This window comes from Symphodus melops (genome assembly GCF_947650265.1).
Source record: "Symphodus melops genome assembly, chromosome: 6".
Classification (NCBI taxonomy): domain Eukaryota; kingdom Metazoa; phylum Chordata; class Actinopteri; order Labriformes; family Labridae; genus Symphodus; species Symphodus melops.
The window spans coordinates 18,806,591-18,830,344 of NC_136696.1; the positions used below are offsets into that span (position 1 = coordinate 18,806,591).

Consider the following 23,754-nt stretch of genomic DNA (forward strand, 5'->3'; position numbering starts at 1 on the left):
CTAAGATGGTCTAATTGACTGTGTATTCATGTAGAACTTCTAAATTCCCTCCAGAAAACTTTAATAATGTTGATAAGCAAAATGGATAATTATGAGATTGACACCCTGAAATGCAGGATGATGTCAGCTTTCCACAGACTTCATTTTCAGTGCCATCTTTAAGACTTTGGTTTATGCTTTGCTTGCCTTTGACTTCAGATTTCATTTATTTTCTTCAAGTGTCTTTCTGAAGCTGGCAATGCTGATCAGGGGCTTTTTACAGGACTTTGATAATAACAGCTTTATAATGCTCATGCCTTGTGCCTGTGGAGGGCCTGCGGTACAAAGCTGGGGATAATAACATGCTGCAGCACATCAAATAGAGCCTGGTCAAAAAGCAAAGCACTCCATACCTCATAGGAGTGAATTTAATGGCCACTGGTTGCTCCTGCCTCTTGACCCTCTCCAAGAGCCTCCATGTTAGTCACTCTCCAGTGCTTTTCAATTGAAACACAGCCAGACTGGTTTGGATTAGATTTCATCTGTCTACTCAATGCCTGGATGACTGAACCACGAGCTGCTGGTCATTAAACTGCTCTGTTGAAGTTTAGGAGATTGTGATACTAAACTAATCTTTTGCGGCAGCTTTAAGGAGCAGTTTCTCACACAAATAGTGTCTGCTTAAAGTAGTTTGAAATGTACCATCATCGATAATTCAGAAGTGACTTTACTGTATATTAAAGTGCACAGGTTGAAAGTTACTACAACTATTGATGTATTTTCTACAGTACTGTATTAGTAACAATTTCAGATTAATGATCTAATGTCGGCTGTTAAAATGTATCAGTATCTTATTTGTCAATATGAAAGGTGTCAGCCCAATGGTCCCACATTTCTAAAATGCTTCTTTATATTAGACCCTATGTTCCTAGAAATGTGGGAATATAATTTAGAGAAAGATCTTTGAAATGTGGGAATAGGCACGCTCCTGTATGAAACCTGGTAAAACGCTCTCAAACTTTGAGTACTCAATAATACATCATTTTAAACAACTTACAAATAGGTTAGTTTTTTTTTTTACCTCATTGGAATGAGCATTTCATTCTAAGGTGACAACAAACCCTCTAAGAGAACTAAACACAAGACAATGAAGACTGGGCATCACTCAGACACTTGTTCTGCCTGGTAACCCAGCTGACTCAAGTTGAAGGCAGCCAACCAGACTAATTTAATATGGATTTATATACAAGGTGTCTTGTTTAACATAATGGATATCTAATCGAGCGTGAGCTCTGAAAAGCAATTTCTGTTAAGTAATTGAAAGCAGACTTTGTTTATATGACGGAGAACAGTGCTACTCTTTGCACAGAGCTCTAACTCAGTCGAAGTTTTTGGTTTAAACATCTGTTTTATTTGATTTGTTAATCATGGCAGTCTATTCCTATAAGCTTTTCAACTGCTCTGCTGACTACAAACAATTGTTAATCAATTATTTCTGAAGCTGCAAATAATTTCTAATGCAACCACAGAGAAGCTAAAAACTTGTGAAAACATATCTTTAACAGAGATTGTTGAAGTATTTGTTGTCATGTAGCATGCTTACAGAGTTATGCAGATCGATTATTGCCTCTTCTCAGCTGAGTCAGGATGACTTTGCCCCTCTAGTGATCCTGCTGTGCAATTTAAAGATTTGCGTATTGCATGTCCTGTGCTGCCATCTAGTGTTCATTTTTATCTTGACAGAAGTTGCCCAGAGACATTATCTTGCATCTTAGGCTTGTAGGAATTTTATTCCTTGAAGACAGGAGAGATCACAACATACAGTGGTAGAAAAAATGTGTATCGGAAGAATGACATTTGAAGAAGAAAAACAAGGTATTACTTAAACTCTTCTTGCAACTTTATACTTCACCAATGAAGAGAAAGTCACGGTGTTGCCGCAGACTAAATGAACACTTCAGAATGTGCCAAGTAACGAATGTGACATTTCACACAAACATGCAAGCAGACTTTTTTTGGCACCAGATCGACAGTACATACTTCCTGCCACGTTTTTTTTTTTTTCACTGGTTCAAACACAAACATAAAATGTACTTTACAAAAAACTTTGGTGATCCATGTATAAACATGTTTGCATATATAAAAAGCATGGAAAATGTTTAAATATCATTACGAGAGCTAAATATATATATATAAAAAAAACAGATTATTGCACAACAGCCAGGTGAGAGCAGAGGGAGTGATCACTGGAGCAGCTGCATTCAGGGTTTTCTGCGTCTGTAAAATAAAGAACAGAGTTGATTAAAGAACTGTCTGTGTACTGCACAGTTCATCTCAGACATGTTACGTAGAATAGAAGAGTTTACTTGGTAATCCCATGATGCTCATAGCCAGGACCCATCTTTGATCCAGCCCTCATCTCCATGGCCACAGAACACTGGAAGGAAAGCATATATTCAGTATATGTTGGTAATGATGCTGCCAACAAGAGAAAGAGGCACCAGTAACAGCATAACGAAGAGAAACACTTGGCTGGCAAAAACTAGGATTGAGTAAGGTTGACTAATGCATAGTAAATACAGACTGGTATTATATTTCAGCTGAAATGACATCGTCTAACAAAAACAGCTCTGCAACTTCTCATGAATGATGCATACCATAATTAATTATCCCACTATTATCTCTAAAATCTTTTTTTTAAATCTTCTTATTAAAAGTCACATATTGGTTTCCATCAGTGAAGCACTGATAGCAATATCTTTGGCTTATTTCTGATTTTGTTTCCTTGTCTGACCTGTCCAATGAATTCCATTTTTCTTTCAAAACACTATAACAGAAAAAAGATATATATTTTCTGGAACTTTTGTTAAACGGAAATTTATCTTATGTTCATAATAAAAGCCTGGCCATAACTGTTTATTTAAAAATAAAAATAAAACTTTTTAAAAACTCCACATTTCATAACCATCTCTCAATGCAAGGCCAACAAATCTCTCAACATTTTTTTTTTTTTTACTTCCTGTATTCTTGTGCCACAATTTAAAGTGGTTTATATGAAAGTAAAACCTGACATGTATGAATTTAATTTTCTGCATCACATTTTGAAAAGATCTTAAACAGCCATTCTTCCTCCTCTATGTATTCCTAGTAGTCTAAAGTAAGAAACAAAGCTGAACACTTCCCTCTGACTTCTGAAGGAATGATGAACAAATATCCAAAACCAGTGAATATTTTATGACGCTTTTACTTGCAGTTTCTCACCTGTCAGCCTCGTTTTCTCACAGCCTTGGTGAATGAGATTTGTTATTGCATAGAGTTTTATCATGTTTTATGTCTGTTAGTTATCAGCCTATGATATTTCTTGTGAAGTGCCACATCTCACATGAGTGCAAACTTTTTTTGATTAGCTCAGGCTAAGGTAAGTAATCATGTAAGTGTCTAACTGCAACCAATTAATATTACCAGAAATGTAATCCACATCCACACTGCTGACACTTTAGCTTGTGTGTGTGAGGCCACCACCGCCAATTTCTTGTGCATGGCATGAAAAATTGGCGGTGGTGCATGGCTGGAAACGGTTTGTGTGTGTCTGATCAGCTCAGAATTGGCTATACTTGTGAGGACCAACCAGTCAGGGTAAGCCGAAAATCATCTGATTCCAGTCAAATGCCGATTGAATTTTCGAAAGGAGACTTCTGGAAATGTTAAATGTTGTCTTTTTTTTCTTTTCTTAATTAAGACCCACTTGCAATGTTAGTTGATTCTAAATAATCAACCTACCCTTGTCTCTGTGTCAGTCCAAGCTCCATCTGTTGGGGCTCCGTTAGCAGGTTTGCCCTCTGAGGATTTCCTTTTACGGCTTCAGACACAAATGTGAAGTGAAATTAGAAAATAAAAGGATCAAACATTATAATAAGAAGCGAGTAATGAACAGGTAAAACTGTCTGTCATCAAGTACCTGGGGACTGTTGTGAGCTGCTGCTTCAGAGTCTCAATGTCGGTGAACTGGACAGCCTGCCCTCCTCCTCTGGTTTTAATCACTTCACCCTGAGAAAGAAAAAGAATGAGCTAATCATCGACATTAACCGACTCCTGTTCAGCAAATGTATAAAATAACCAGCACTAGCACAGGAGGGATCAATATCTTTTGTAGATATTCTCAGGACAGAGACGTTATGCACTGACAGATGGTCTGCTCTCCTAAAACGACAGACCTACAAGGTAAAACATTTGAAGAAATTTGATCTCATACTCTCAGAGTCAATCCCAGTCAGGGTGGACATGCATTACTAATCCATACTAAGAACATTTCAAATTCAAAGCCTTTTAAAGAGATGTTCATAGACTTTGCCAGAGTCTATACTGTGTAACTGAACTTCCCCCCGAGCATCAGAGATGCAGAAGTGATAAAAAAATAATTAAGTCAGACTTTCTGATTATCTGACAGCACTCCCCCGGGCTACGTGGAATATTTTGGTTCGTCTCCACTTCTTAAAAAGTCTGCGTTTTCTTGCATTTTCTGTTGATTTATTGTAATATTTAAAATGTTCTTGTATTCTTTTTCATATTTCATCAGGTAGACTCACTACAGTCTCATGGTTGACTGAGACACAGCATCACTCCAAGATTTAAACTCTCAGTACGAGACTGATCTTTCATAATAGTCTACATGTTTGATTTTAAATAAGACATGAAAGCTGTTCTCGGGAATTCTTAACAAACGTCGAAACAGGAGCAAGGCAATGTACCTGCTGGCTAGATTTTTTTTTTTACGTATCACAAACAGAAAAACTTGGTATGTTGACATTGCTATTCAGATTGATGTCACTGAAACAATTTTCAAGCGTTTGCTATTAAATTTTTGCTGATCACGTTAAAATATTGTGTTAAGTACCTTCTCTTTCTTTATTACCTTAATAAGTTTTGTCTCGATCTCTCCATCGGAGGCGATTTCCTGGTGAGTTAACACGTATCTGTCACACTTGGACAGGGCCTTCTCACTGGGAGTAGACACCTGGATGGAATTAGGGATGACAGGCTGCAACACTGTACCCAAGTCCAGGCTGGAGGAGGGCTTGTGGTCCACCCACTTCTCCCCACCAGCAGAACGGGAGCGGCGGTGCAGCGGCCGCACCGGGGTCGCTGTCTACAGGGGGAGAAGAAGACAGGATATTTCTCAGTACCTGAAGTAATTCTCTAACCCTTTTCACTCCAAATACATCCAAGTTGAAATCTGGTTTATGTCTCGGAATATTTTCTGCCCGTGAAATTTGGAAAAACCTAATCAAAAAATAATAATGAAATCTGCTGCATACTGAAAGACTAATGGGTCCCTTTGTGTTTAACTTGGTGGTGCTGCTGTCTTGCACTAAACTCACTGACCCTGTAGGTTCTCTCAGTTATGTCTAGATCAAATGTTGGAGATCTGGCCTCTTCATCCTCTCTACTCAAACACACTGCTCTCCTCCTGGCCCGGCTGGCTGGTGGGCCTGCTGGGGACTGGGTTTTCATGGGAGTAGTGGGAGATTGATAACCCTGCCTGCTGTCCTGAGCCGATCGCTGCTCCCCTACAGAGATGCAGCAAGCAACAGAGGAAGAGCCACTGATGTGGCTGTGGACGGAGTTGATCTCAACCTCCTCAACTGTAGTGGCACTGACTGGCCCTGACGCTGGGCTGACATGAGGACAATCGACAGGACACTGGGGAGCAGAGTAGACAGGCTGCACACATGCATGTACGGTTAGAAACAATGCAGTTAGTAGAAAGAAATGACAAGAGTTAAATGTAACCACTGCTGGACAATTCAGTGTGATCAAATACAGGCATAAGTAGCTTATTAAAGGTTATCTGCCCTCTCATGGTTATGAATGAGTGGTGTTATTTATGAAGGAGGAATGTGCGATTCTTTTGATTCAGTAGAAGTCGACCTTAAGCACCAGCACTAAACCAGAACAAACAACAAACTGCTGTTTGGCCAAACCACGGCTACAGTGAAGCCTCAGCTCTCCTACAGCACTATAATTAAGCACCATTTAAGCTCAAAATTGTCCTTTGCTCAAGCTACAATTGACCTTTGGCCTGCACTGTGTTAGCAGGCTAATGTTAGCACACTTTGGTTAACTCGTAGCTTAATATTGCGCATCAATTCCACCGTTGTCTAAACACACTTATCTGACATCCAAACGAGCAGTGAATAAGCTATGTTCTTCTTTTCTGTTGTCCTTGACTTCAACAGATTCATACACAAGGCCTTCCAGTCCATGTAAACATGCTATACTCCATAGAGGACCAAATTAACACTGACTAACATTCTCATGAAATTGTGCAAGCTAAAGTTTGACAACAGTCGCCACCAGCTACAGAGCTGATGCACCATCTTACATTTTGCTGTGGAGTGAGGAGATTAGGGATGTTAGTCAGGAGAGGGTTGATTGTTCGAAGAAGATAAAGTGACAGAATTTTGTTGGACTGCAACGTTGTCAGTGATGGTAGAGATGACTTAAACAGCAGACGGTGTTGTTGTGTTGCAAAAACGTACAGGGATAGGAGAAGGCGAGGCCGATCTCTTGGCGGGGAGGCGTTCCTCTCTGGAAGGCCGTTTAGGTTGCGTCTGACGCGGCGGAGGATCGGGACGACTTGAAGGTTTGCTCTCTGTCACGATGGCCTTGAGCTGCTTCAACTTCTCGTCCTTCACCCAGAGCTTGTTCTGCATCTCCAGCTGCATCGCGTTAACACGTCTGTCCTGCACAACCAGAAGCAGAAGCAGCATTTTTTTTCAGCTCACTGTGCGCATTGATCGCTGAGACCTCACCAAAAATAAATGAATAATAATAACTCACACATTCTTTCTCCCACTTGAGCTGGGTGTCTGTGACCACGCCGTGCATTCGCTGCTCCATGCGTCTCTTATCCGACTGTTCTCTATGCAGCCTCTGCTCCCTGGTTTCCAGCTCATGCTGCAGCGAACGCTTGTCGTCCTCATAGATCTTAGTCGTTTTCTGCAGGATGTCAATCTGGAACAGAAAATCATGGGACGTTCAGGACACTGAGATACAAAGATTCCAATCTCAGAACACGTCAAATATGATCTGATTCTGATGTTGATACAGCTTTCCACGAGAAACAGCACTTTTTTTTGGGGGGGGGGGGGGCATCCTGTGTTTGCAGCAGTTAGCAATAAAAGATAAACTGCTGAGACTTTCCTCTCAGGGCGTTGCCACTGCATACGGTCCAACTACCAGGTGACTCGAGAGACATCATAAAGTGTTCACTTAACTTTTTCAGACAAAAATGAAGCTAAATAGTCATTAGATGTCTGCTGATTGGTTCTTGTACAGACTGCTTTCCTGTATATAACCTATGTGACCTCAATGGTTTGTGGAGGATGACAGTGTCACTCACAATAGCTACACACAATCAGTGAATAATAGGGATTAAATGATCTTCTAACAAGCACTTTGTGGGAGATTTGAATATTTCTCTCACCTTGTGTTCTTGCATCTTGGTTTTCTTCTCCAAACGTTCAATCTCTGCCTTGTTGTTCTGGATGGCTTTGTCCTTCTCAGTCAGCTTCCCATTTTGTTCATGAATGAAATTATCTTTGGAAATGAGGTTGCTGTCCAGTTCCTGGAGCATGGACTTCATCATATTGGCTAAAATAATGTGAAAGTGGAGAATATGTGAGCCAGAATAATTCATCCAACTCTTCTATTAAGTGAGGGTTTAGCTTTACAATAAGTGGGCACCTGCTTGGTTGTATTCATCGATCATCATCTGCCTGATTCTGTATCTGTTCTGCAGAGCTTCGATCAGTCTGGGCAGGGTGATGTCATCATGAGGGTCGGTCAGCTCACAAGAGGGAAGAGGTGGGAGGCTGTGCACCATGTGCCTGATAACAGTGGGCACATCTAATAAAAAACACAACGTTAGAGTCACACTGAGATACCACAGTCGCTGTGTGAGCTGCTTTCTTTCTGCACCGTGGTTTTTGCTCCATGCGACAACAATGCGTGCCCTATCTTACTGGAAACCTTATGGAAGCTCGAGTCACAAGTTCATCTGCTCTTTGAAGCTTGACAGGTTTTGGGAGCGCCTCCGTTGAGAAAAAGAAAATCCCTATGCATATTTCTTGTGGAGTGTGAGTTCTGGCAAGCACCTGAGACGGATGCATGAAGTGGAAACACAAGCATGACTAGAAATGAAGCCATCAACTCTAGACAGAAGGAGGCTGCAAGTCTGCCTGTAACACTTCTAAAAGGGTTTAATCTGCATTTAAGTTTAAGAAATATCCCCCCCCCTAAAAAAAAAAAAAAACAGAATTGTGTCATTAATGTCAACATTTAATGTCTTATTTTATTTGCTTCCATGTGACAATACATTTAAATCTGAGTAATCAGGTTTAACTCATAAAATAGACATTTTTGTTGAGTCCTTTTTTTTTTTTTTTTTTTAGCAGAATGTGCTTACAAAACTCACCCCTATCAGTTGGTCCACCACGTTCCTCCAGCTTGCGGGATAGCTCCTCTTTAAAGGCCTGGTTTCTATGGCGACGGCCTGGCGTGAAGCCACAGATGGGCCTGTCCATCGGCCGAGCCACCTCCACCTCCTGAGTCATCTCTGCAAACCGCATCACCAGCTGGACAAACAGAGAACACCGTAGTGAGATTAGAACATAAATAAATAAAACAGCTTACGCATTCCCTATCACTCTACCCTAAATAAGTAAAAGAAGACAGTGCTGGATGGACTCACTAAAGTTTCCTCGTAGTCGTCAGCCTTTGGATTGACGCACACAACCATTCGGACTTTACCCTCTCCGTCAAAGTAATTCTTGAACAGATGTGTTACTTTGGAGTCTCTGTAGGGAACCATCTGGAAGAGAAATGTTACATTAAATATCAGGTAAATACAGTTTTCTATAAAGTACTCATACTTTAAAGATGAACCCAAAGGTCCTTAATTTATGCAGTGTATTATACAGGAATACAGTCTTGTAATTCGTACCCGGTTTGTACCACACATCTGGTTCTCTCGAAGTATCTCAATGCACGTCCTCAGATTCAGCAAAGACTGGTTGATGTTACCTGGGAGGTTAGAAAGACGTTTACTCTCAGGCGTACAGCGCATTAAACAATAAATCTAATTAAATGAGAAGCCTTTTGTTTCCTAACCTGCTTCACGTATGCGGGTTCCTTCTGCCTGTGTCCTTCCTGTGCGCTCACTTCCTGCCAGGTCCACCAGGCACAGCTGGCTAACAGTCACCTGGTTTTTATCCTGACAAACAAGGTCAGAAAATATTTCAACTGGTGCTTCGAAATAGTCAGTGAATCGTCATATATGGTTCGTTACAACAGACCTGGAGAATGTTGTCGCCGTCTGCATCAAGAGGAGCCTGAGCCAGTTTAATGATGAGCACACTGTGGGAGCGGCTGGACTCCCGGTTCAGACGGGTGTTAGCAACCTTTCTCTTTTTCTGACCTGAAACGAGTCCGGGCAGCTCCTTTTACTCAATGTTTATTTACATAGAGCATTTTCACATGCAAAATCAAATAACACACATTATATGAAACAGTCTCAACAGAACTAAATAGCTCGTGATAGACCTGCTCAGAGAGAAGATTAACATTGTTCATTTCCTGGTCAGAGCAAACCTGGAGGTCAGCAATACTAGGTCAGTCACATCTACCATCATCACTGCAGTTTCACTTTCTCTCAATTCTTTGATTTTCAACGTAGGTCTGACGACTTACCTCTCCAGAAGACTTGAAAAGCCTCCTCGGCAGACTTGACCTCGACCTCCATACAACCAGCCACATACATGTTGTGGTTCTGATCCTCTCGGAGGATTTTAGACTGAGGTGGTCTACGTGGAGAAAATGTCAGAGTTAGTTCCTGATGATCGTTCATACAACACAAAGCGAGAACCAAAGAGGAGGATGGGGATGTTTAAGTTGCTTGATTCCAGCCATGAAAAATGATGATTTAAAAAAAAAAAAAGACAGCACAAAACAAAGCGACAGCAGGTTGAGGGGGGGGCAGCATTCAGGAGCGTTGCCTTGATTAGAACAACTAGAAGCAGCGAGGGGATGTACAGATGTATAGTCTAAAAGGACATTTATCAACACTGGAGACATGACTGAGTGAAGACTGAGATCAGCAGCTCCAGTTCTGAACTCTCTGGTGGAGCTGGGTAACAAACGTTTATGTTGTCTGAGCACTGATTACATTTGTCCATATAGCAGAGGGATTAAATGCTGCAGATTGCTTTTTGACAGTTAAGAGACAAGAAAATGATTATTTTTCCCCCACTGTTTTGTGATTATGATTTTTCTTTTAATCATCAAATGTATGAAAGTGTTTAAATCCCTACAGCCTTGAATAATATTTCCTTAATTGCTCATGTCCATGATATGTTCACTATACTAGCAACAGAAAAAAAACAATGTATATGGCAATTTAACTTGAACCCTTGTTTTGTTTATGTGTCGACAAGCTTATTGAAATAGGCTTAAACATATTTCAATGACACAAAGCATTTCAGTTAAAGACTCTTTTTCTCTTTAAACTGTAAGAAGTTTCCAAAAGAACTGTGTTAAATTTGAAAATGTCTCCAGCATTGAATGTGTTGAAGAGGGAGAGTTCATCCTAATCAGAAAACTAGTCTGATGTCTGGTGTTCGAGTATTCACTGTCCACATACATGAACTCAGTGTTCGGGCGCACTGGTGTGCCTCCACCATTCCACCTAGCAAAAACAAAAGACAATAACTTTTGTCTTCCAGCTACTCTAACCAAAAGAAAAACACACCTCAATAATCCAATACACTTTGAATATAATAGTAGTATGTCTGACTATTCATAGCAGTTGAGAAATGTCTTTTAAATGTACATTTAACTGTCTGAGTTGGGTTCCTTTCACAAACTCACTTTGGTTTGATTGCGTCTTCCTGGGTTTCTTCCAGCAGATCGTAGATGTAGTTATTGTAAATTTCTATGTAGGATACAAAGACACTGTAACTGCTGTCTTCATCGACCCCGTCTCCTGCAAAAGCCTCCTCAGGCTTTATCATGTCAGCAATTTCAGGATCCAGTTTTTGTCTGAAATAAAAAGAGCAACATGTCACACATGTTTACACATCACATATCCAGTGGCAGAACATATTTCACAGCATTTCTTCTTACCTGGAGGATGTAGGTTTTGGAACAGGCATGTTGTTTTCCCGCCTCTGGCGCTCCAACAAAGCATCCACTTCATTCTGAATCTCCATTCCATTTTTGTCATCGGTTTTGAAGACCTGGAACAAAGGGTTACAATTAGTTCAACAGCGCTCCTTTTTCAAGGAACAACAAAATAATGGGATTAGAAGAGCTGTCTTGGATGTCTAATCTCTTACATATCTCTTGGCCTGGTAGGGTCCTATACTCTTGAAGATCATGTCAAGTGAACGAGGAAGAAGTCCACCGTGGCCTGGAGTGCCAGTCATTGTGAATGTCTTCCCGCTTCCTGTGACTCCATATGTGAAAAGCAGCCCTACAACCAGAGAGTCAACAGTGTTGAACATACTCAAAGTAATTGGTTTGTGATTTGTTGAAATTCAGGAAAAAAAAAAAAAAAACTGACTGAGATGTTCCAAAAAAACCGGATAGCTCAATCAGTCTGCTTTCAATGTTAAAGTAAAATGATTGTGCTGTTGTTCCTGAGCTGTCTTACCATTTTTTCCACGGATGAGGTCGTCGACGAGAGGTTTGGCCACATGCTCGAACAAATCAATCTGAGATATTGAGACTCCAAAGACGTTTTTAAAGGAGTACTGCATCTGAGAAGAAGGCATTAAATAGAATATGTAAAGAAAAACATTACAGCGAATGAAAGCTGATATTGTAGGTTGTAGTTATTGTTTAAAAATAACTCAAATAGAAATATCATCAAAAATGTTCTTATTGTCTGAATATTAAACTTCTGTTATCATTTTTCACACTCACAGAAAACTCAGAATATTTCCAGGAGAAGCTGTACACAAACGCAAACAGCCACTTTTTTTGTTGTTGCTCGGATTGCACTTGGGAGTTTTTTCTGCCAGACCCCTAGTACACTCCCGCGAGTGTGCTGATGTGAGAACACTGCTTGATCTTATCTGCAGACTTCACCTCGAGCTGATAGAAGGGGAAGTGACCTTTCTTTACTTTATGTCGTGTATGCATGCGACCACTACAATCACTGTTCACGCAATTGGATTACGTTTTCTCTGTTCGCCAGTATGTTGTTCTCCGTTTATTTGTTGATATTGTCAATCTGTCCGACTACACGTAGCACCAATATAATCACATTTTGTCATGATAGTGCCATGTCGCAGACTCTGGTTTTCAGGTTAGAAATGGCTAAAGCCTCGACATTGAGGGGTCTGAGAGTTATTTACTGTATAAACAACTTCAACTGGCTCTGTCAATTGCCAAGGAGAAGTGCAAGCTTACTTTCTATGAAATGGAAAATCTATCCTTCCCTAAACTATTTAAGTCCTTTAGTTTTAACAAAAAGTTTAACAGCGCATTTGTTCACTATGGCTAAACAAACGTGGTAAATTATTTGTGGCAACAGAACTGGTCGTGGTATTTAGTTTGCTTAAAATAAACAGCATACCAGATGGGATGATACTTGAAATTAAGGAAGACTCTTTGTCCTAATGTGACACACTAAGGAAGACGCACAGGATCATTGTGTAAAATATGTGCCTGGGTTTAATTGGAAGTGTTAAAGCTACTGGTTTTCCACTGGATAAGTTACCTCTTTGTATTCTCCATTTCGGTTCGTTTTGAAGCCTTCAGGGGCATGTAGCTGGATGGTGGAGCTGCTGATCACCTCAATGCAACACTCCTCATCCTCCGCACCCAGAGGTCGTACTCTGCAGTACACCTGACGGGGGACATGCACTTATTTTAAATGTGGTCAAATCTTATCATTGAAACATATTAGAATATGCATCAACAAGCCACATTAAAATATACCTGTTCGCATACAACATCATAAAAGTACTTGTTTTTTCTGGTTTATTCCTGATCAACTCAAAGACACTTACACCAACAGGGTCTTTCTGGTTGCTGGAGGGCTTTTTGGGAGGTCTGCGGGGCGTTTTACCCTTCCTGAAAAAGATAAAGGTCACAGTTTATGAGTACAGAAGCTACATTGTTAACGGAGAGCCATAGATGATACGGGCTCTTAGCCCCGGGCTAAAGCTGAAGCTAATAAGTCCTTCCTTGTTTGGACTCCGCCGACCACTCTGTAGCTTAAACTGTAACGCTGCATTACACGGTATTGGCAAAACAGGAACGAGTAATTTAGGCTACCTCAAATGAAATCGAAATGATAAAACTATAATGATAATACTTACGCCTGTCGTATCATTGTAACTAGCCGCTTCCTTTAGTTCCACCGTTCTTCTTCCTAAAATTTTGAACTTCCCTCCGCATCCAATCAGGAGACGCTGTTCAAAACTGGCCAGAAACAGCCAATCAGATCTCACAAAAACCCGTCACGTGTTTCCGCCTTCCTTTCCTAGTCTCTACGGAGACAACAAAAAAGCACAAATATTTTCACAATCCAATACAAGCGAACAGCAGCACAAATTTAAATGTCCTTGGAAACGATTCAAAACATAATAATAAACAAAACAACAACATAGACATTTGCGTTCTCTAAATAAGGGAGGGATTTCATTCATCATTTCAATGATTAGAAGAAAACCACCATTGGGTTATTTTTTCCCCATCTACTGTATTTTTTCCTTAAATCCTTTCAATTTCAAGTTGGCCTGACGTCAGTTTGCAGTCCTTTATAAACACCAAACATGGCGTTCTTTAAAGGATGTAGAGAAATGGGGCCCCCTGCTGTCCATTGGCTGTAACGAAAAAAGGTTACAAAACATTTGCAGACCTCACGTGTACTGCTACGTTATGCAAACAGTAACACTGGAGTTAGTGCTATGAAACATTGAACACCAAAGGTAGGAAATATATGTGTAATTCATTTATATAGCTGATTGATTAGGTGTTGTCTACAATCCTCTGGGTTGGTTCTACAGCGAGAGTCTTCAGGCGGAAAAATGAAAACCAGACCGAAGTCAGATGCATCTGATTCAAAGAGCAAAGTGAAAAAGAGGACAAAAGATAATTCTGCTGCAACGCTCTCCAAAAAACTACGGGGCATAAAAGATGCAGAGACTTCCGCTCAAGGTGAGTAGCTCTGACAGACACTGTAGGTTGCATGAATTGTAGAAGTCATGACAGCTGAGTTTGGTTGCTGTGTGTGTTACAGCAGGTCCACCACCACCCCTGAAGTCAGCAGGAGCCCAGAAAAGAGGTTGGCATGGAAGCATCCTGCACTATATCTATAAAAGCACGTTGGGCCAAAGCCTGCATTCACAAATGAGACAGGTGAGACTACTGCTTTCAGGTGAGACTGGACATCGGGAGCAAACACTGGAAGTTGAATAATTCTTCAATCTCAGTAATGGTCTGTGCATCATTCTGCTCTAGTCAGCATGGTGTTAATGCTATTTTCTATTGTGTAAAAATAAAGATTTGGATTGCTGGGAAACTGGAAAATGTTACCATGCAGTTGTAAACTTTCTTAACTGGTTTAGAGAGTCAGGTGATGTGTATGAAGACAGTGGTTCATTTAACTGTGTCGTCTCCTCCAGTGTCTTCAGGAGCCTTTTGTCCGCTCACTATCGTCCTATCATTTCCACGGTGCCACTAGTCCCTTTGACCGCAGGATCACCTGTCTGGAGTGGCACCCCACTCATCCCACCACTCTGGCTGTGGGCTCCAAGGGTGGTGACATCTACCTGTGGGATTTCGAGGCACCCGCAAAAAAAACGTTCTTACAAGGGGTGAGTTCCTGTGAGATGATCTGATTTGTTATGATTAAAAGAAAACTTTTTTTTTCTTTTACATGAAGACACTTTGTTATTGGTTTCCTACTCAGATGGGGGCTGGAGACTCAGTTACAGACATGAAGTTTAACCAGTTAAATCCCACTCAGCTGTTCACCTCCTCTATTGCGGGTACCACAGCCCTGCGAGATTTCAGTGGAAAAACTCTAACAGTGTTTGCCAACACAGACACCCTGAAGTAAGACATAGACCAGCTTATTTCTCTAAAGCTGCACCTAAAAGGGGTTATAGATGGTCAACCTGATCAGCTCAGCATCAGTCTTCTCATCAGGTGGCCCCAGTTGGTTTTGTGAGATAGTGACTTGCAAATAGCTGCCTTATTATAGGCCTGCATTTGTGGTTTTATGCACAGGGCGGAGCAGGAGACTTTATCGGAGGGATGAAGTTCTGCCCAATGGACCTTTCCAGAGTCTATGTGGCTTCTGGTCAGGGAACGTTGACCAATCAGAGCTTTGAGGGCCACAGGCCAGCCCTTCTGTCCAGAACTCAAGACTGTGGCCACGATCACCACAATGTTTGGTGAGAAGACTGATGCTCAAGATGCTGTTTACATGTTGTGCGGAAGTGTATTGATGCTGCATGCATTTACAATGAGATATTATTAGATTAAGAAATGATATGTTTTTGTTATATGAATTCCTAAAATCATAAATTGTTTATATTTTGACCCATAACATCCAACCCTTTTGATCATAATTTGTCATCACACTGTTGCATTTTGAGCTTCCTCCCTGGTAAATTGTCTATATGTGATATTTAATGAGTCCCCTTCATTCTGTTTGTTCCAGTTTCTGGTACTGCTGCGTAGATGTGTCTGTGAGCAGACAGATGCTTGTGACGGGAGACAATGTGGGACGACTGTTATTGCTGAGTCTGGATGGGCAGAAGGTGTGTAGACATTTGTAGCGCACAGTTGACTTATTCTATTTTGATACATCTTCTTTTAGCCAAAAACACAAAAAAACATGTTGGAATGGATCAGAAGATTTTTTTTTTTCTGTATTGATGTTGTAGATTTTTGATGAAAAGTTGCACCAAGCCAAAGTGACCCATGCAGAGTTCAACTCCCGCTGTGATTGGTTGTTGGCGACAGCCTCAGTTGACCACACGGTGAAGCTGTGGGATCTGAGAAACATCAAAGACAAGAAAAGCTTCCTCCATGAGATGCCTCATGAGCGAGCGGTAAACTCAGGTAATGATCTCATTCAGAGAAGCGGCTAACTTTATTAAGCTCTTACTTCTTAGGTTTCCCACAAATTCAGTTTTTTTTAAAATATGTATTTCCAAACATTGGGACCTATTGGCCGTTAAAATTTTGTATTAAGTTTGATTGGTCCGAAAATTTAAAGGAACTCTGGTAGTCTACTATCTTTCTGTTCAGTTTACTTAATTTAGTTTTTTAAAACTGTTATTTTCTGTGTAAAAATAATGTGTAATATGATTATATCTCCTCACAGCCTATTTTAACCCACTGGACTGCTCAAAGCTGCTCACAACAGACCAGTACGACCAGATCCGGGTCTACTCATCACCTGATTGGTCTAAACCTCAACATATCATCCAACATCCTCACAGGCAGTTTCAGCATCTCACACCCATTAAGGTACCTTTCTTCTTCTTCTTCTTCTTCTTCTGGAGTCACAACTTCAACACAAACGTATTCACCAACCTCAGTTTAGATATACAGACACACACCAAATCAGGACCTGACTATGGGATGCCAACCTTTTTAGGCACAAGTAGAATATTTCAGCCCAGGTGTATTTACAACTTCTTAAGTGTATTTGTTACTTTAAATGGAAGTCGATGGAGGCACTAATGTAGGCAAGCTCAAAACCTCTGTTGGTGGAAAATAAAGAGAACTCTTAAGAGTGCACGTTTGCACAAGTATTCTAATTAATGTATTTAACATTGTGTAAAAAAATAAGTTTCAAAAGGAGTAGAAGAATGTGCCTTTTAAAATCATGCAAACTGTTTTTTGCTTTTTTGCTGCAGGCCACATGGCACCCTGTCTATGACCTCATCGTAGCGGGCCGTTACCCTGATGATAGGGTTTGTCCTGGTGATCAGAGGACTGTCGACATTTTTGATTCCAACACAGCAGAGCTTGTGTATCAGATGCAGGATCCAAATGTTGCAGGGATCAAATCTGTGAGTATGTTTTTAAAAATTCCAGAAAAAAAAACTTTTAACAGCAACAGTTATTTTAAAACTATAAACTTGTACTATGGTTATTTACAGGTCAATAAATTCAATCCAATGGGAGATGTACTAGGATCAGGAATGGGTGAGTATAAAGCACCTTAGTGATAGCTTAGTTGTTATCTGATGAGTTAATTTAAGGCATTTTTTTATTTTTAAAAGATGTGAAATCGTGTTGCTGTTTCTGAAGCTCCTAAATGTTTATTCACAGGTGTGACAGTGCTGGTCTGGGATAGAAATGAGTTGCTGATCAGTGATCGGCACACAGTGCAGAAAGAAAGCTCAGGGGATAGTTTGAAAAGCCAGAGGAGGACTCAGCCACGCTCCGGTAGGGACAGGAGAGGACTCCCTTTGGACGCAAAGCTCAAGAAGAAGCTTGCTTCTCTGGAAGAATCGGAGACAAAAACCAAGACCAAGACTGCGTGTACCAAACAAAAACAAGCCCGGGTGCAAAAGAAGTGACAGATACAATCTCGAAAATGGATGTGCATATTCCTCTGTTATTTTTTTTTGTTGTGCCTCAAACTTCAGGGATTGTTTAAACAATTTTCCTACATTTGTTTACAGCCTGTTCAATTCTACTCTTGTATGTTCTCATAAAAGTTTTTCTACTGTATTATAATAAAAGTTTTCTAATGCAATTGAGTCTGCTCTTGGGCAACAAATATTTGACTGCATGCAAATATATGAATACACTTGACATGAGAATGTAAGGAAAGTGATTTATTGAATGCACCTTTACCTTATAAAATGGTATTGTGTGAATCATTCATAACTGAAGAGGTAACTTCCTCGTAGTTCTTGAACTGTGACATTAGCTAGCTGGAGGAGCACTGCACCCCAGGCCTCTCGCGCCTGTCCATCCTGCTGCCAGGTCCGATGGGCGGAGTACACCATGCTCAGGGTAAGACTCTCAAACTGATCCTGAGTAAGAGGCCTCTTCTTCTGTCCCTTCAAACTAGCCCCCATCTGCATCATGGAGCTCAGACTTCTGGGGATGTTGTCGTTGATCTGAGACTGGAAAGCTCTGCCTGGCCTCATTGATGCCAGCTCCTTGTCAAGGAGGATGATGTTGTTGTCCTGGTCAAGCTCTACCCCGCCCAGTAAGAACTGCTTACAGGATACAAAGACACGATCACTTAATCTGCAAGTAGACTTCTGTTATACGTGATACGAGAACGTACCTCAAACATCAGGTTTGCATTTGGAACAGAAGCTGGATGAGTGCCTGCAGCAACATCTAAAGTAGAAAATGTTGAAGGTTAAAGATTGAAAAAAAAAAATCAGTGCAAACAGCTTGCATTCACTGACAGCACATGCAGATGAATGTTTCCCAACCCAAAAAATTTCAGTTCTGTAAAAAGATCCTGTGTGTCTACTTACATTGCAGCAAATGCTCAAACCGAAGCCACAAAATGACCATAAGGCAGATAGTAAGTCGCATTTTCATATTTAAGTTCTTCTCTCGATGGCTACAGGCAGACAATGAACCCTCCCTGTAATCTCTCTTCTTACTCATTCTCTTTTTTTATGAATCCAGACAGAAGCAACAGCCTGAATACCTTGCATATTTCCACCAAGGAAAAGGAGATCAAAAGCCAAGTAAGCCCAGCTGCAGAGCAGAAAACAATATTTTATGAATTCTAAATTCTTGTTATCCACAGCTTGCAGGACTCTCAGCAAAAATGCTGCCTAATGCAGGCAACAAACCTGTGTCTCCATTTATTAAAGAGATTATCACAGAAACATTAAAGCAATTATCAAAAATAATGTCAGTGTGTTCATGTCAAACAATATCAGAAGCAAAAATAAAAACATCCCTAAATGTCTATTTAGTCTGAATAAATCAACTACAAATACAGGTCCCTCTAATAAATAGTTCTGTAGTATTTTGTCTTTCATTGTCTAAAGAGAATTTGCAAGTTAATGACTTTTAGGCTTTTGACTCTCCATTGAGGCCTGAACTTTAAGATATTTGCAATCTCCACAAAGTTTTCATGCAGTTTAATTACTATCTACGATAGCCGTTTTCTTCTCCTTTTTTAATTTGTTTTGACCAAACAATCAGCTCAGAGAGTAACCAGCATTTCTGCTGGGATTTATGCTGGAAAACCACCCATTTAATAGTCTCCTGATCTTACAGATTATATTGGTGTGGGCTCAATTAATACCTCTGAGCATTTATAGGAATAATGCATGGCAATAAACATTTTAAATCTCACCTCGTTGCTTTATTTAGAACTTGATGAGATATTCTGAAGCAAAAAGCTTTTTTTTTTTTTAACTACAACAACTGAAGTCATGAACTATAAAGCTAATTATTTAATCAGTTGTAAAACCTATGAAAGTGGCTCCTCTCAGATCAACTTATCTACAATAAACAAATTTGAATCTAGCAAGTAATGAGAACACAGCATGATGTGCCTGTTAAATAAAAGAAAAAGGGTTTTACTAAATATACTGCAGTAGCCAAACTCTCCACACGGCATCGCTAGTTGATACAAGCGGGTTGTTTCTAACGGGGCGATAAAAACACTGTATTTACTTCCGGTCAAGAGTTCACCTGCTCCTGGATGATAACGTAGACGGGATAAAGGTATCTATGCTTTTAAAGTCGTTTCTTAATAAAACGTTTTGTAATTGTTTTTGAATCTCATTTAAAACGACATCCTCGATATCAGGTGAGCACGTTAGCTCGCCAGCTAGTTTGTGTTGATGCTAATGCTAGAACTTGTTATCACATCACAAAAGCAGATCTCGATCCTCTCTGAAAAAGCATCTTTGGAAAATACTTCACCATCCTTCATAACTCCATGGTTTAAGCATATGTCGAAGCCTTTGACAGCTGCCTCTCTTTTTATCATGGACTCTAAATATGTGTATACACACCTACCCTAATTTACTGCAGTGTAAAACAACACCCCCACAATGAATCCTTACTAATGACAAGTCCTTTTTATTCATATGTTGGTGGATTTATCTCATTCTGTTGTTTTTGTTTTGTCGTCCATTCATTCTTCTCCAGTAAACGTGTAAATTAACGTTTAGAAACGCCTTTTAAAAAGTTATACAAGGCTTTTATATGTAATCTGTTTATTATATTAAAGACATTCGAATACAAATCCTCACCTCTCTAGGTCAGCTGTCCAACATCTGAAAATCAACCCTATACACATTTTACTGTGTTTTAATCGATGCTTTGCTGTTGTGTGTGGGTTTTTTTTCCAGGTGAGCAGCAAATATGGAGTCGAGCGAGGAGGGGGGCCTCAGTGCTGGCGGTTCAGTAGGAGAGGAGAATTACTTCCTGGGGTACACATTCACCGACCGATCCCACTCCAGCCGCGTGGTGAAGAGCATCATGGACCTGTGTCTGGAGGATGGCCTGTTCGCCGATGTCACCATCAACGTAGACAGCAAAGAGTTTCACCTGCACAGGCTGGTGCTCTCGGCGCAGAGCAGTTTCTTCCGCTCCATGTTCACCTCCAACCTCAAAGAGTCCCACAACCGCTGTATTGAGCTGAAGGACGTCAGTGCCTCCGTCTTTCAACTGCTGATTGACTACATCTATCACGGCACAATCAAACTGAGGGTGGAGGAGCTGCAGGATACTTATGAGATGGCAGATATGTACCAACTGACAGCACTTTTTGAGGAGTGCTCCCGCTTCCTCTCGCGGACTGTAGAGGTCAAGAACTGCCTGCAGGTGTGGTACTGTTTTTTGGGGGGTTTTTTAGTGCGGCAGTCTCTGTTACTTCATGATGATTGTGCAGTTACAGTTTAATGAGTATTTGTGTTTGCTCAGGTGATGTGGCTCGCAGACAGACACAGTGACCAGGAGTTGTATACTGCAGCCAAGCATTGTGCTAAAATCCACCTGTCCCAGCTGCATCAGACGGAAGAGTTTCAGAATCTGCCTCTCTGTCTTCTACTGGATATCATCAAAGGTATCATGCCTTGCTTACCTATCTCAAAACATGTTTGTTTTATATGTTACACGTGCATGTTCCTAGTTAACTTGAATGTTGCAGATTAATAATGTTGCAATTAGCACATAGCTAGAATATCCCCTGATTCTCACTCCTAGTTTCCCATCGGCCTTCAAACTACTCACTATCCCATGACTCAATGACAAGATACAGCCCATTTTTTTGTTTTGTGTTCAGATGGAGTTCCAAGCTCCCAAAATCCAACTGCGGCCATCGAGTCATGGATAAACCACAACAAGGTGGAGAGAGAGGAGTTTTCTTGTGTCCTCCAAGAGAACCTCAAGGTAACAGTCTGTTCATATAGTTCAACAATAAATTAAAAATTGTTTGAATTATTTCCTGCTGTAATACTTTTCTTTTCTCTCTGACGCCTAATGTTTCTCTGTGTCTTCAGGAAATAGGTGAGAACGTCCACATTTACCTGATCGGTAAAGAGGAGACTCGGACTCACTCTTTGGCCGTGTCACTTCACTGTGACGAGGAAGACGCCATCAGTGTGAGTGGACAGAACAGTTTGTGCCATCAAATCACCGCAGCCTGTAAACACGGCGGAGACCTGTACGTGGTGGGGGGGTCGATCCCTCGCCGTATGTGGAAGTGCAACATGCACACCATGGACTGGGAGCGCTGTGCCCCTTTGCCCAGAGATCGCCTCCATCACACCATGGTCTCCGTCTCCTCCGAGGATGCTATCTACTCACTTGGAGGCAAAACATTACAGGACACACTCTCTAACGCCGTCATCTTCTACACAGTGAAGGACAACATGTGGACAGAGACCAGCCAGCTGGACACAGCAGTGTCTGGGGCTGCGGGGGTTAACCTGGGAGGTACCATTTACCTTCTCGGAGGGGAGGAGAACGACATGGACTTCTTCACTAAGCCGTCTCGACTGATTCAGTGCTTCGACACAGCGTCTCAGAAGTGTCAGATCAAACCTTACATGCTGCCGTTCGCGGGCTGTATGCACGCTGCAGTTCACATGGACGTGATCTTCATCGTGGCAGAGGGAGACTCCCTGGTGTGCTACAACCCTCTGCTGGAGAGCTTCACCCGTCTGCGCTTCCCTGAGGTGTGGAGCTGTGTCCCTTCACTGTGGAAGGTGGCCAGCTGTAATGGCTGCATTTACGTCTTCAGGGAAAAATGTAAGAAAGGGGACGCAAACACATTGAAGTTTAACCCAGCCACGTCTGTCGTCTCGGTCATCAGGGGGATAAAAATCCTCCTCACAAACTGGCAGTTTGTTTTGGCCTAAAGTCTCTGGATGTTCACAGTGTGAGCGCTGAAGATGCCACCGACAATCAGGGAAGACTGCTCGATAAGTGACCGTGACTTTAGCGCTCAGACATCCTGCTCTAAATGTATTCACTCAACTTCTCTATCTTCAGCATCAGACCAGACAAAAAGCTGTTGAGCAGCGTGTGTATGTGTGCCACCTGGTTGTAAAACAGTGTCTCATTGTGAACCCCTCTGCTGATATGTACTTTGTGGTGATGCTGTAACCAGTGATGAAATAACTGACATTGTTTCCTGTGCACTGCTTGTTTTTGTTTTATGTTTTTTTTTAATTTCAAAAGCATGAACAACTTTAATGAACATAAAACATCTCTCAGTACAGTCTGTGTAAATCAGTGTATCTTTATGATGTCAAATGTTGATAACACAGGGATGTTTCCAAACTTTAAACATTTCCGTTTCTTGTCCAAAGATTGTATTTTTTGATGTACAGTGTACATGTTAAGTCGTTAACATAAAAAAAAGTCAAACATAGTTCTTGTTTGTTTTTACATTGATGACCTTAATACGTCGACTATGTATTGCTTTAACAGCTCCTCTGAGGACTTTCTAGTTAGTAATGACACAAGCTTAAAAAAAAGAGAATATCAAGGAGAAGATTAATTATTGGTTTGTAGAGTGTTTATATTTATTTCAGCTCTGCAGGTGTCAAACAACTCACTGCAGAAACGAAACATTTGAAGGAACGGAAACCTCCCACTGTAGCATAGAGAGAAGATTTCCCACTTTGTCCACAGGGGCCGCCAAACTCTCCACAAGTGAAACGATCCTCACAGGAGCTTTAAAGCTCTGTTTATTACGACTTTCCTTCTTGCATCTATGCAAAGATGAATTTGGGATGCACTTTGTTAAATGTTCTTTAACAAAGACTCCTACCAGAATCTCTGGATCAGTGATGCATACTCTGGATGGTAGGTGGTATTTTAGGGGGCAAAGGTGCTTGTTTTGTCCTTCGAGAGGGGCGAGGGAAAGGGGCAGTTGAAGGAGAGAAAGCTGCCATAGTACAGAGAGGCCAAAACTATGATCCCATTGAAGTGTTGCAGGAGGCTGTGCAGCTGAAACCCAAACCCAGTAACATGTCAGACTTTGTGAACTATTCTAAGCATCAGTTGCTGACGCCAAGACGAGGGGCGGGGGGTTCTAGGGGCACATATGCGCCCCTATAAGAACTTCCAATAGGAACTGACTGCCTCTACGAGCACCATCTGACATGCAGTCCCTCAATGTGGGGCAATAAAGCTGTTTATAACCTCTGTATCACAGATTTCAGTCCCACGTGTTTTAAGTCCCCCCCCGCCCCCTTTGTGGATTCTCGTTTTTTAAAGCTTAAAGAAGGTTGAAAT

The 23,754-nt window shown here is 41.1% G+C and overlaps 4 protein-coding genes across 11 annotated transcripts; 2 read left to right on the top strand and 2 right to left on the bottom strand.

The window, feature by feature from the left end:
* Positions 1–1,750: 1,750 nt before the first annotated feature.
* Positions 1,751–13,477, bottom strand: kif23 (kinesin family member 23). Of its 4 annotated transcripts, XM_079345579.1 has the most exons (24): positions 13,365–13,477; positions 13,053–13,116; positions 12,761–12,889; positions 11,690–11,795; positions 11,373–11,509; positions 11,161–11,273; positions 10,906–11,076; positions 10,679–10,723; positions 9,730–9,842; positions 9,336–9,457; positions 9,151–9,253; positions 8,984–9,063; positions 8,732–8,851; positions 8,456–8,615; positions 7,726–7,887; positions 7,466–7,632; positions 6,820–6,993; positions 6,519–6,722; positions 5,362–5,700; positions 4,892–5,125; positions 3,938–4,026; positions 3,760–3,838; positions 2,346–2,416; positions 1,751–2,256 (listed from the first exon to the last, which is right to left on the bottom strand). In XM_079345579.1, the coding sequence occupies exons 1-24, from the start codon at positions 13,376–13,378 to the stop codon at positions 2,241–2,243; spliced, it is 3,012 nt and encodes a 1,003-aa protein (XP_079201705.1). In that variant the 5' UTR covers positions 13,379–13,477; the 3' UTR covers positions 1,751–2,240. The 4 variants fall into 4 exon arrangements, with proteins under 4 accessions (XP_079201705.1, XP_079201706.1, XP_079201707.1 ...); XM_079345580.1 differs by lacking the exon at positions 10,679–10,723; XM_079345581.1 differs by lacking the exon at positions 5,362–5,700.
* Positions 13,478–13,609: 132 nt separating this feature from the next.
* On the top strand, positions 13,610–17,770 carry ddb2 (damage-specific DNA binding protein 2). 3 transcript variants are annotated; one of them, XM_079346478.1, is made up of 11 exons: positions 13,610–13,976; positions 14,055–14,205; positions 14,288–14,406; positions 14,673–14,864; positions 14,960–15,105; positions 15,716–15,815; positions 15,942–16,119; positions 16,385–16,530; positions 16,923–17,078; positions 17,169–17,214; positions 17,341–17,770. In XM_079346478.1, exons 2-11 carry the CDS (start codon positions 14,076–14,078, stop codon positions 17,589–17,591), a joined length of 1,464 nt encoding a protein of 487 aa, XP_079202604.1. In that variant the 5' UTR covers positions 13,610–13,976; positions 14,055–14,075; the 3' UTR covers positions 17,592–17,770. The 3 variants fall into 3 exon arrangements, with proteins under 3 accessions (XP_079202604.1, XP_079202602.1, XP_079202603.1); XM_079346476.1 differs by lacking the exon at positions 14,960–15,105 and adding an exon at positions 15,280–15,446; XM_079346477.1 differs by lacking the exon at positions 14,960–15,105 and adding an exon at positions 15,280–15,446 and having other exon boundaries at positions 14,291–14,406.
* A 70-nt stretch (positions 17,771–17,840) lies between these two features.
* LOC306825621 (protein FAM180A) lies at positions 17,841–19,638 on the bottom strand. 2 transcript variants are annotated; one of them, XM_079346479.1, is made up of 3 exons: positions 19,582–19,638; positions 18,314–18,369; positions 17,841–18,239 (listed from the first exon to the last, which is right to left on the bottom strand). In XM_079346479.1, the coding sequence occupies exons 1-3, from the start codon at positions 19,616–19,618 to the stop codon at positions 17,895–17,897; spliced, it is 438 nt and encodes a 145-aa protein (XP_079202605.1). In that variant the 5' UTR covers positions 19,619–19,638; the 3' UTR covers positions 17,841–17,894. The 2 variants fall into 2 exon arrangements, 1 of the variants encoding a protein (XP_079202605.1); XR_013779300.1 differs by lacking the exon at positions 19,582–19,638 and adding an exon at positions 18,513–18,636 and having other exon boundaries at positions 18,157–18,239.
* kbtbd4 (kelch repeat and BTB (POZ) domain containing 4) lies at positions 19,625–22,881 on the top strand. Of its 2 annotated transcripts, none has more exons than XM_079346474.1 (5): positions 19,625–19,725; positions 20,358–20,832; positions 20,932–21,073; positions 21,293–21,399; positions 21,510–22,881. In XM_079346474.1, exons 2-5 carry the CDS (start codon positions 20,371–20,373, stop codon positions 22,368–22,370), a joined length of 1,572 nt encoding a protein of 523 aa, XP_079202600.1. In that variant the 5' UTR covers positions 19,625–19,725; positions 20,358–20,370; the 3' UTR covers positions 22,371–22,881. The 2 variants fall into 2 exon arrangements, with proteins under 2 accessions (XP_079202600.1, XP_079202601.1); XM_079346475.1 differs by lacking the exon at positions 19,625–19,725 and adding an exon at positions 19,730–19,810.
* The last annotated feature ends 873 nt before the right edge of the window (positions 22,882–23,754 follow it).